General features: G+C 41.1%; 1 protein-coding gene across 1 annotated transcript; it reads right to left on the reverse strand.

Annotated features, from left to right (window-relative positions):
* Positions 1-7,517: 7,517 nt before the first annotated feature.
* LOC142167033 (uncharacterized) lies at positions 7,518-7,871 on the reverse strand. The gene has a single exon (XM_075227185.1). The coding sequence runs from the start codon at positions 7,869-7,871 to the stop codon at positions 7,518-7,520; it is 354 nt and encodes a 117-aa protein (XP_075083286.1).
* Between the last annotated feature and the right edge of the window lie 5,468 nt (positions 7,872-13,339).

The following is a 13,339-nucleotide window of genomic DNA, read 5'->3' on the forward strand; positions in this document are numbered from 1 at the left end:
ATCGCTCCCAGAAGCTGGTTAAACAAATCATCAATACGCGGCAAAGGATACTTGTTCTTGATTGTGATCCTGTTCAACCGTTTGTAATCAATGCACATTCTCATACTACCATCCTTCTTCTTCACAAATAGAGCTGGTGCACCCCAAGGTGACATGCTAGGCCGAATAAACCCCTTATCAAGGAGTTCCTGATGTTGCTCCTTCAATTCCTTCAACTCAGCCGGTGCCATACGGTACGGTGGAATAGAAATGGACTGAGTGCCCCACACCAAGTCAATACCGAAATCAATATCCCTGTCGGGCGACATGCCCGACAGGTCTGTAGGAAACACATCCGGGAAATCGCGCACCACCGGAACAAAATCAATAGCAGGGGCCTCTGCACTAACATCCCTCACAAAGGCCAGATAAGATAGACAACCCTTCTCAACCATCTGCTGAGCCTTCAAGTATGAAATCACTCTACGGGGAACATAGTCTATAGAACCGCTCCACTCAACTCTCGGAAAACCCAGCATCGCCAACGTCACAGTCTTAGCGTGACAATCTAGAACAACATGTCATGGGGACAACCAATCCATACCCAATATCACATCGAAATCGACCATACTGAGCAACAAAAGATCCACTCTAGTCTCCAGACCCCCAATGGTCACCACACATGACCGATATACGCAGTCCACAATAATAGTATCACCCACAGGAATTGATACATAAACAGATGAAACTAGAGACTCACGGGGCATATCCAGATAATGAGCGAAATACGAGGACACATATGAATAAGTAGAACCATGGTCAAATAATACAGAGGCATCTCTTTGGCAAACTGAGACAATACATATAATTGCAGCATCTGAAGCAATAGCATCTGGTCTGGAAGGAAGAGCATAGAAACGGGCCTGGCCGCCCCTTGATCGGCCTCCCCCTCTCGGGCGACCCCTAGCTGACTGGGCTCCACCCCGGGCTGGCTGAGCGGGTGGTGGAGGGGCTGATGCTGATGACATAGACCGACTCCTCTACGGAGCTGGACCTTCTACTATATGGGGACACTCTTTCCTCATGTGACCAAACTTCCACACACTCATAAAAACTCCCCGGTGCTGGTGCAGGGGACTGAAGGGAGCCCCGGGCACCGGGATAACTGGCAGAAGGACCTGACATAGACGAACCCTGACTCGATGGAGCATTGGACGAACTCTGCGCTGGGAGGGCACCGAGAGATGAATGGCCCTGCTGATAACTATGAGAACCATGGCCATATGATGCACCACGGTGACCTGGATGAGTCGTTTGAGCATGTCTGAAAGGACAGCCTCTACCGTGCTGGATTTGACCCCCATAAGAAGCACCGCTAAATCCTCCCTGTCCATGAGGCCTCTTGGCCTCTCTCTCAACCCTCTCCTAACTGCGAACCATATCAATCTGACATGAAATGTAGACAACCCCATCAAAAGTAGCAACAGACACTCTCTCTTTCTAGTCATAAGCAATCGCAGTTGATAAGTGAGGCCATCTATAAACCTCCTGATCCTCTCCCTGTCTGTGGGAACCAACCAGATAGCATGACGGGCCAACTCCAAGAATCATATCTCATACTGCGTTATAGATATATCACCCTGACGAAGCTACTAAAATTGTCTGTGCAACTCCTCTCTGCGGGACTAAGGCACGAACTTCTCCAAAAAGATAACGGAGAACTGCTGCCAGGTAAGGGGCGCTGTGCTGACCCGCCTATGCCTCTCGTAAGCCTCCCACCACCTGAATGCAACCCCAGAGAACTGAAAGGTAGTGAACGAGACCCCACTGGTCTCCAGAATACCTGTTGTATGGAGTATCCTCTGACACCTATCCAAGAAACCCTATGCATCCCCTCCCTCTGCACCACTGAAAGATGGAGGCTGGAGTCTCCCAAACCTCTCCAATCTACACTGCTCATCCTCAGTCATAGCAGGAACCACATAGTCCTAAGCAGCTACAACCAGCTGGGCCGGTGGTGCCCCCGATGTCTGGAATCCCTGTACCACCAGCTCTGGTGTACGGGCAGCGGGAGTCTGAGCACCTCCCCCGGCCTGAGAAGTGGCTGATGAGACCGGAACAGAGACCGGTTGAGCAAGACTGGTACACGCGGTCAGAATCTGAGCTAAGGCCTCCTGAAGGCCTGGAATCACAATAGGCACAGGTAGTGCCGGAGCTGGTGCATCAACAACAGGAATCCGGTCCTGATCTGGGGCAACTGGTAGATCTGCAGGTACTGCCTCAGCTGTTGTGCGGGCTGCACCTCTGCCCCTACCATGGCCTCTACCACGACATCGGCCTCTCGCGGCCCTGGCTAGTGGTACCAATGGTTGTCCATCCTGCTCGGTAGTACGAGTCCTCACCATCGGTGAGAGATTGAAACAACAGATGTTTAGTTACTAGAATCAACAGATTCGCACGACTAGAATTCAAGAATGTGAGGTTTCCAAAGGGTTCGACAGCCTCTCAAAGATAAGTACAGACGTCTCCGGACCAATCTGCAAGACTCTACTAAATCTGCTCATGACTCGTGAGACCTATGTAACCTAGGCTCTGATACCAACTTGTCACGACCCAAAACCTAACCTGTCATGATGGCGCCTATCGTGGTACTCGGCAAGCCGACCTTTCCAAAACACTTTTAGAATTTAACAGAATTAAATTAAGACATTTAAAATAACTGGAGGTTTTTCATAAAATGGGGTAAAACCCAATTAAAACATAAGTGCGGAAATATACCCCGACATTGGAGTATCACTAAGTCACGAGCATCTAACAACCAATCTAGAAACATAGTCTACTACAGTCGGTGCCAAATGCCAATACAAGAGAGAAAAGATAATAAGAAAGGAGAAACAAGGAATGCAAACGCCAGCAGCTACCTCGTAAGTCTCCGATAATCAGCCCGCACACGAACTCAGCGACCGCCAGAACCGTACACACCTGGATCTGCACATGAAGTGCAAGGTGTAGTATGAGTACAACCAACTCAGCAAGTAACAGAATTAAATATGTAACTGAGAAGAAGTAACAAGCTATAAAAAAAAATACAGTTCATTCCAAAAGTTTTCAGTAAAGAGTGAACATTCTTTCAATTCCAGTGGTGTAAGTCAAATCAGTTCGAGCTCAAGTAAAATAGATATGAACCTTCCAGAAATTTCACCACAACAACAGATTCAGGTAAGTGCAACAATAAATAAAATCAAGTACAGCCTCTCACGGCAGCAACCACTCAACTTATCTCAACAGCTCATACTCTCGTCTCTCAACCCTCAATACACACTCTCAATAGGTACCTGCACTCACTGGGGGTGTGCAAACTCCGGAGGGGCTCCTTCAGCCCAAGCGCTATATTGATGCGGCACGTAGCCCGATCCAATATTGTTGCGGTGTGCAACCCGATCCAATATATTTGTGGCGTGCAACCCAATCCAAATATATATATATATATAGCCTGAAGGCTTGTTGCGTCGTGCAACCCGATCCATATACCTCACAACTCGCAGCTCAGCACTCAGGCCCTATCTCAGTCACTAACCTCTCCAGCCCTTCGGGCTCACAAAATATCATAATAATTGGCCCAAACAGAGAATACAACAAGTATCAATAATAAATGAGAGGAAACACAGATATAACACACAATAAGACTGTGACTGAGTACAAGACAGCAATTAGCAGTCAATTCAACAAGTATACGACTGTTGCGGGTCCCAACAATGATATCATATGGCCTAAGCATGGTTTCTAACATGAAAGGCAGTCAATTGCACAAAGACAAGGAAACAAAAGTAATAACAATGGCTATTCAACTTTACAGTCTCACGGGACGGACAAAGTCACAATCCCTCATGGTGCATACTCGCACGCCCATCACCTAGCATGTGCGTCACCTCCAAATATCACATTATATTAATTCTTGGGGTTTCATACCCAAAAAAACCAGATTTAAGACTGTTACTTATCTCAAACCGAGCAAAGCTCTACTCCAAAATGCCTTTGCCTCTTAAACCGGTCTCCAAGCGTCCCAAATCTAGCCACAAGTAGAACAATACAATCAATATAGGCTAAAGAGATCAATTCCACAAGAAAAGTACTAAATTATAGCCAAGAATCCGAAACTGGCCCGAACTCGGCTCCCGAGCCCACGTCTCGAAATCTGACAAAAGTCACAAAACCCAAACGCCCATTCACTCACGAGTCTAACCATACAAAATTTACTCAAATCCGATAACAAAATCCCATTCAAAACCTCAAAATCCTAACTCAAGATTTCTTCCTCTTTTCCCCCAATTTCTCACCCCACAAACATACCAACACATCCCAAAACATCATACGAACTTAGTCAAGCCTTCGAATCACTCAAAACAACATCAAAACACCAATTACACCCAGATTCAAGCCTAAAGAACTTCTAAACTTTCAAATTTCACAAACGATGCCGAAACCTACCAAACCACGTCTGATTGACCTCAAATTTTGCACACAAGTCATATTATACATTACGGACCTACTCCAACTTCCGTAGTCAGAATCCGACCCCGATATCAAAGAGTCAACCCCTCGGTCTAACTTTCTAAAATTCAACTTTCGCCATTTCAAGCCTCAATTAGCTACATGTTTCAAATTCACAGTCCGGACACGCTCCTAAGTCCAAAATCACCCAATGGAGCTAACGAAACCGACGGAACTCCATTCCGAAGTCGTCTTCACACACTTCCAACTACGGTCAAAATTCTGAGACTTAAACCTCTATTGAGGGACTAAGTGTCCCAAAATACTCTAAAAACCAAAACCAAACTTCTCGGCAAGTCACAATAGCAGATATAGATATGGGAGAAGAAGTAAATAGGGGATCAGGGCTAATACACTCAAAATAACCGGCCGGGTCATTACAGTGTTCAAGTTCAACAGGCAAGTGAAATGCCTTTCCATAAACAAGCTTATACGTCGATGCCCCAATTGGTGTTTTGTATGTAGTTCTATATGCCCATAAGGCATCATCTAACTTTGTAGCCCAATCCTTCCTATTTACACTCACTATCTTCTCTAATATTTGCTTTATTTCTCTGTTGGACACCTCAGCTTGTCTACTTGTTTGTTGATGATATGTCATGGAAACTTTGTGGCGGACCCTATATTTAGCTAGAAGGTTATTCAACAACAGATTGCAAAAATGTGTCCCTTCATCACTAATCAAGGCACGTGGAGTTCCAAATCTTGAGAATATGTTCTTCTTCACTAAAGTAGCTACCACCTTGGCATCATTGGTTGGCAATGCGATCGCCTCTACCCATTTTGACACGTAGTCAACTGCTAGCAAGATATATATGTTTCCTCTGGACAATGAGAATGGTCCCATAAAGTCTATCCCCCACACATCAAAAATATCTACCTCCAGGATGTTATTCAAAGGCATCTCATGCCTCTTCGTGATTGTCCCTTTCCTTTGACACTGGTCACACTTCTTAACAAATGCATGGGCATCCTTGAATAATGTTGGCCAAAAGAACCCAGATTGTAGCACCTTTGCAGCTGTCCTATCGCCTCCATGATAGGATTGTTGTATGATTGAGGCATGGCAATCATACAACACTAATTCCACCTTATTTTCTGGAATGCACCTCCTCATCATCTGATCAGCATACTGTTTGTACAAGAACGACTCATCCCAGTAGTAGAAGTTTACATCATGTAGAAACCTTTTTCTAGCTTCACATTCAACTTCAGGAGAAAGTACCCCACTCACCAGATAATTCACATAGTCCGCATACCATGGGGAGGGTCTTGGGTGATAGCAAAAGGTTTTTCATCACGGAATGCCTCCTTAATTTGCCCACCTTTCTCCACATGCTCATGATTTTCCAACCTTGATAGATAGTCAGCTACTTGGTTTTCTGTGCCCTTCCGATCTCGTATTTCTAAATCAAATTCATGCAACAATAAAACCTAGCGCATCAATCTAGCCTTAGATTCATTTTTTGTAAATAGATACCTGATTGCCACGTGATCGGCATGGATTATGACTTTTGTTCCCACCAAGTATGCCTAAAATTTCTCAAAGGCCCACATAACGGCTAACAACTCATTTTCAGTGGTGGTGTAATTCAGCTGTGCATCGTCAAGAGTCTTAATCGCATAGTATATGGAGTAATACATCTTGTCCTTCCTCTGGCCTATCACTGCCCCAATAGCATGGTGACTTGGATCGCACACAAGTTCAAATGGTAAGGACCAATTCGGTGCCACAATAATGGGGCATCCACCAACTTCTTTTTGAGCTCATCGAATGCCTTCAGACAGGCTTCATCAAAATTGAAGGTTACATCCTTTTCAAGCAAACTATATAAAGGAGTAGTAATCTTTGAGAAATCCTTAATAAAGCGTCTATAGAACCTCGCGTGTCCCAAGAAACTTCAGACACCCTTCATAGATATGGGTGGAGGTAGTTTTTCAACCGCCTCCATCTTTGCCTTATCAACCTCAATGCCACTCCTTGACACTCTATGACCCAACACGATACCTTCTTGTACCATAAAATGACACTTTTCCCAATTTAACACCAAATTTGTTTCTTCACAACGGGCCAACACCTTTCTTGAATTGTTCAAACAGTCATCATAAGAAGTCCCAAAGACTTAACCATCATGCACCTCTAGAAAGTTCCCAGCGCATTACAATGGCCAAATGGCATTCTCTTGAAAGCGAAAGTACCATAAGGACAAGTAAAAGTGGTTTTCTCCAGATCCTCTGGGCATATGACAATCTGTTTGTACCCCGAATAACCATCAAGTAAGCAATAATATTCATGCCCCACCAATCTGTCCAACATTTGGTCAATGAATAGAAGTGGGAAGTGGTCCTTGCGGGTTGCTTTGTTGAGCTTCTGTAATCAATGCAAACTCTCCACCCCGTCACGGTACGAGTAGGGATTAGCTCATTCTTCTCATTATCTACAACAGTCATCCCCCCTCTTTAGGCATACATTGCACTGGGCTTACCCAGTTGCTGTCAAAAATAGAGAAGATGATACATGCATCAAGGCATTTAATTACTTCCTTTTTCGCGATCTTTTTCATAATGGGATTTAATCTCCTTTGTTTCTCAACACTGGGATGGTTTCCATCTTCAAAAAAGATTTTATGCATGCAAAATGATGGACTGATTCCTTTGATGTTTGCAATTGTCCATCCAATAGCCTTTTTATGCTCACGAAGCACTCTGGGCAATTTTTCTTCTTGTACATCGGTCAAGCGGGATGAGATAATCATTGGCAATATCTCAGACCTCCCCAAATAAGCATAACACAGATGCACTGGAAGGGGCTTAAGATCTAGCTTTGGAGCTTCTTCAATAAATGACTTAGGAGGGGTCAGAGTAACATGCCTGTCCTACTCCTCAAATTCCCTAAACCCATGTACATAACTACAAGACATGTTAAGTACTTGCTCAATTGCTTCTATCACTTCATCTTCATTGTCTTCTTCATCCCCAATCAAGGCTCATTCAAGAGGATCTATGGGGCTCATATAAGGTGTTAATGACGTCACATCACTTTCCATTACAGAAATCATGGATAGCTCTTTATACTGGGCTGACAATCTAAGTGCTTTATGCGCATTGAATACCTTCACTCGATCACCTACGCTCATCGTCATCTTTTCTTCGCATACATCAATAATAGCTCGGCCCCTGGATAAGAATAGATGCCCCAAAATAAATGGGACTTCCTGATCAGGCTCACATTCTAAGATAATGAAATCGGTAAGGAATATGAATGAACCCACTTGAACTAACATATCTTCAATCACTCCTTCAGGATGAGGAAGGGAGCGATCAGCCAACTGTAAAATCATTGTGGTTGAGCGCGGTTCACCTAACCCCAACCGTCTGAACACAGATAGCGGTACCAATTTGATGCTTGCTCTAAGATCACACAAATCTCTCCCAATTGCGTGCTTACCAGCCGAGATTTGGATAGTGAAATTACCTGGATCCTTCAATTTCTGAGGTAGCTTGCTTTGAATTCTTGAGCTACATTATGTAGTGAGTGCCACGGTCTCGAACTCTATCAACCTCCTCTTATTTGGCACTATGTCCTTGATGTATGTGGCATATTTGGGAACTTCTTGCAGGATGTCTACCAGTGGAATGTTGATTTGCACCTGCTTCAAAATATCAAGAAACTTTTTATAGGCCGTATTATCCTTCACTTTCTGCAATCTCTGAGGGAACGAAGGTAGTGGCCTTTCAACTAATGGTAGGGGTTGCTTAGCCACCGCCTCTTCAGCTGGATTCTCTGACTCTTTTGATTTTTCTGATTTTGCTCCTATGGTGGCCGATTCTCATGAAATGTCACTTGCTTTCTCTTTTTCGATGGGACTTCTTCTAACTATCTCCCATTCCTCAATGACACAACATTAATAGATGCCTTAGGATTAGCCTCAGTGTCACTTGGAAGAGCTCCAACTGATCGAGTATTTTGGGAGTTGGCGAGTTGCCCCATTTGTCGCTCCAAATTTCTCATCGTTGCTGCTTGGTCCTGCTGGTCAGCCATCAATATTTTTAGCATCTCCTCAATATGACTCGTCAGGTTTGTAGGTTGTTCAGCCTGTGGTGGTCTATATTGATATTGAGGAGCTTGTGGCCTGTACTGATTCTGAGCACCTTGGTTTCCACCCCAAGAGACGTTTGGGTGGTTCCTCTAGTTAAGATTGTAAGTATTCCTATACTGGTTTGTCTGGCCCCTATTTGCAATACCCATAAAATATACAGACTCTGGATTAGATGGGTCGCTCGTGTGACCCTCTCCACAAACTTCACAAAATATCTGAACCTGTTGCACTGGATGAGCTTGTTGCTTGTTAATAACCAAGGTCATCTTATTGACTTGGTTGGCCAATGTGGCAACCTGCGTTGATAATGCAAAGATGACATCTAGCTCGAGAACCCCTGTAGATTTTTGCATTATGTGTATGCCCATCTCTCCTTGCCAATCAAGATTGCTTTTGGACAATTTGTTCAATAATGCATATATCTCATCGAAGCTTTTTTCCAACACTTGACCTCCCGCTGCAGCATCCACCACAATCTTTGTCTCAGGATGTAGCCCTTCTATGAAAGTGTGAGCTAACACTTCATTTGTCTGATTGTGATGAGGATAGTCTCTGAGCAGCCCCTTGAACCTTTCCCAAGCTGAGTGTAAAGATTCCCCTGATTTCCGTTTGAAGGAGACTATCTCACTTCTGATCTATACAGTTTTTCCAGAAGGAAAGAACCTTACCAAAAATTTCCTTGCATATCATTCCATGATGTAATAAAATTAGCTGGTTCCGCCTTCAACCAGCGCTTTGCTTTTCCCAATAGAGAGAATGGGAACAGTGTGAGCCCCACATAGTCTAGAGTGACTCCGTTAGTGATATAAGTATTACTAACCTCCAAGAAGTTCAGGATGTGCTGTTGTGAATCCTCGTGTGGAAGACCCATAAACTGCCCATTCGCATGTAGTAGCTGGATCATGCTCTGTTTCACCTCAAAGTGCCCAGTGATTCTAGGCTTCACAATGTTGGAGGTGACATTAGCAATGCTGGGCGTCGCCACCTCCTGAACAACCATATGTTGCTCCTCTGCCGTGTCAACAGGAAATTGTTCCAACAAGAAATTGAACAAGTGTCTGAAGATTATCTGTGTCCCTTGCTTCCCTCAACCTCATGTGAAATGTTCTCTCAGGTTTGGGGTCAAAGCCTTGAAGTATATCCTAGCTTCTGACCCTTCGCATTCAATGAAAGTTCCTGAGAGCAGAGCAACCAATAAGAAATGTTAGACTTGACGAAATAAACAATTAAAGCAAAAAACTACAAAGTAGTTAATATTCAAGTCCCCGGCAACGGTGCCAAAAACTTGTTGCTCCCAAATACACACACAAGTATATGTGATCGTACAAGTAATAAAATAATAAGTCGAGTGTCAAACCCACAGAGACTTGTGTTAACTACCCACTAGTTTCACCAAGATTATTATTCAGTCAAGTCAATCAGAGTTTAAAGGTGTGATTATACTAAGCAATAATTCTAACAAGTAACTAATTTATCAAGCAACAAAATAGTTGTTGTGTATTTAGTAGAGACGAATATTCCAGGGTTGTGATCGATTCACCAATCCTATTGTGCTCTAATTAACTCTCCCTTTCATATAATTCAGTCATGGTTGCTAATTAATCGAACAATTGCTCTCGTAGTATTCTCTTGAATTCCTACTCGCCTATTCAAAATAGATTAACGCATATATTCCTATGAAATCAATCTATTAAAATGCATTAAGATTGTGATATTTAATTAAGTACGATGACTAGGTATATTCCTATCCTAACCACAACGCCATCCCCCACCCAGAGTTAAGACATGCTCTCTTCAATTCTTCTCTAATCTAGATGTAACTTTCCCAAACATAGCATAGATAGTAAATAAAACCTAACTATTGGCCAGACAATTAAGCAATTAATCACAAAATTGAAGAAATAATCATATATTGGTGAATTGTAATCAAGGTTAAGTCAACTTTAAACAACAATATTCATAACTAAATCACAACCCCATAACTATGGGTTTTAGCCATGCATGATAATATCAAACGAATTCACAAGTGTTGAATAATTGAAAATACTAAGAAAAGATGAAGAAAATTGAGATATCCTTGCTCCCGGATGTTCCTCGTGTGTATTTTTGCTTCAAAGTGGCGTCCCTCCTCTCAAAATAGGCTTAGTCTTGCTTTTATACGTGTTGGGTAGGTCTTGGGCCAAAATAACCTTGTCCCGGGTGAAGTAGGAGAGTTTTCCCGTCACCAGCATCCAGGATAGTGTGGGGTGCTATCCCTAGCGCTGGAAAATTTTCGATTCTGTAAAGTGCGCCACATGTAACGCTGCACGCTGCCTGTGGCGCTACAAATGACCCTTTTTCAATTTTTCTCCTTTTTGGCTCTAATCTCGCACCTTTCGCCCAATATTGCCTCCGGATGATTCCTACATATAAAAACACCATGAATTCGCATAAATCATTACATTACACATCTAAAATTCACAAAATACGAGTAAAATACAAGGTGATATACATATAAATATATATACTTTAAGATAAATATCAGCTATCTTCAGTTCAACTAGGCTACTGTGTAGGCCCATATATTGAATGGACAAACAAATGATGAAAAAACAAAAACCGAATCACCTATTTGCCCTTGTGATTTTTTTCCAACTTTGTTCTTGTGATTTTGGAAGGACACTTTTTTACCCTAGTTCACAGACTTAATTTTCTACTCCATTTCTAGTTAATATTTGGAGGCAAACGCTCTGTGCTTGACCTAGTCGGTTTCTCCTAAAGGAAATACAAAAGAAATCCAAAACAAAAAGGGGAATAATAGTCCTTATGGGTGTGCTTTAGGTTTGTAAAAATTAAATCCTATGTATCTCAAACTTATATATAGATTTAAATCATATGCATCTATTTGAATACTGCAAAAAAATTGAATTTAAAGTACGTATTTGGATACATTTTGTTTCAGCATTTAGAACTAGATAAAGATTAGGAAGAATAAAGGGGTGGATACGTATACAAATTAGGTGAGGTTATGGAGTGGGTGTCTAATTTTATTAGATGACCATGTGTCATAAATTAAGGAAAGAGTGGAAGGTGGGAGGATCCCATATGTAATTGTGGGAGACAATATTTAGTGACGAAGCACTACTAGAGGTAAAAGTGGCATTCCTATAAATGGTGACTCTTGGTTTATGTGGCTAGGTGTCATCTTTAGGGAATTTTTGGGCATAATTAAGCCACAAAAGCGGGGCCCATAACCCACTTTATAAGAGATCTTCCTACATTATTAAGTGAGATGTATTTACATAGCTAGCAACGAAAAGGCTCTCACTTTTCTTACTATATTCCACAACATTTTCTAATCTTTTTGTGAAGGAGTGTTTGGTTCTTTGTTCAAAGATTTAAAGGAGCAAATATTGTTCTTGGCAAGCTCAAGTAAAAATAGTTGATAATTTCATCAAGTAAGGTATGTTAAGGCTATCCCTTCTTTCCTTTTGGCATGATCCATATGATACAAACGAAACAAGCAAACTCAAAACTTTCATAAATGACTCTATTCATAGACGTTAGGGGTGTACAAATAAAACCGACAAATCACACCAACCCGATAATCCGAGTCAAACAGAGAAAAAAAACCCGGCTATGGTTTAGTTTGATTTGGTTTGGTGTTGGAAAAAAAACCTGACCATATTTGGTTTGGTTTGGTTTTAACTAAAAAAAGTCAAACCAAAACCAAACCAACCCGACATTATATGTCGCAATAATTAAATGTTATGTATAAGATGAATACTATTTATAATCGCAGATTTTGTGAATTCGATTTATAAATCAAGAATGCATTGTATATGTCACAATTTATGAATGTAATTTATAAGTCGCAATACGAATACGATTTGCATCTCGCAATAAAAGAATGAGATTATAAATCGAAATAGGTAATGTAATTTAGGAATGCGACTTGTGTGTGCCGAAACGGATTCCTACTTATTCCAGCAAAGGGCGCTTTTGCTCTAATAAGGTTACTCACATGGGTGTACAAAGAAAATCGATAAACCACATCAAACCAATAATTCGAGTCAAATCGGAAAAAAAAACCCGATGTGGTTTGGTATTGGAAAATAACACCCGACCATAATTGGTTTGGTTTGGTTTTAACTAAAAAAAGTCAAACCGAAACCAAACCAACCCGATAGCACATTTATATAATTTTTAAAAATATTGTATACATATAAATATTTATTGTAATGTAATTTATAAATATTTCTTAAACTTTTTCACAATTTTATCTTTTAACGTATTATTTCAAATTTAGACTTAACATTCTTGAATGGTAAATAAATTTTACAGCCCATAAATGTAGTAACTCAAACAAAGTTTAATTTAATACTAATACTAACAAAAGAAATTCAATTCAATACTAGGAATGACGATATTGTTAGATAATTATTTTAGTTTTACATTGGTTTATAATGAAAATGTATAACTTAGTTTATATTTTTCTTTAGTGCTTAGTTATGTAATTAATATTAGTACTTGTTAGCTATACTTATTTTAGCATGACCTATATAGTATTTTTAGATTATATTAATTTTTATTATGGATTATTAATTAGCAATATTTGTTTTATGTAATTTTATTATTTTATCTTTGTTATTGAATATTTTAGTATAATGTTATGATTTAACTCATATTATTGTGTTAGTTTCTTGGAAAACACATTATATAGTTTTATT

The sequence above is a fragment of the Nicotiana tabacum genome, chromosome 12 (assembly GCF_000715075.1).
Source record: "Nicotiana tabacum cultivar K326 chromosome 12, ASM71507v2, whole genome shotgun sequence".
Classification (NCBI taxonomy): Eukaryota; Viridiplantae; Streptophyta; class Magnoliopsida; order Solanales; family Solanaceae; genus Nicotiana; species Nicotiana tabacum.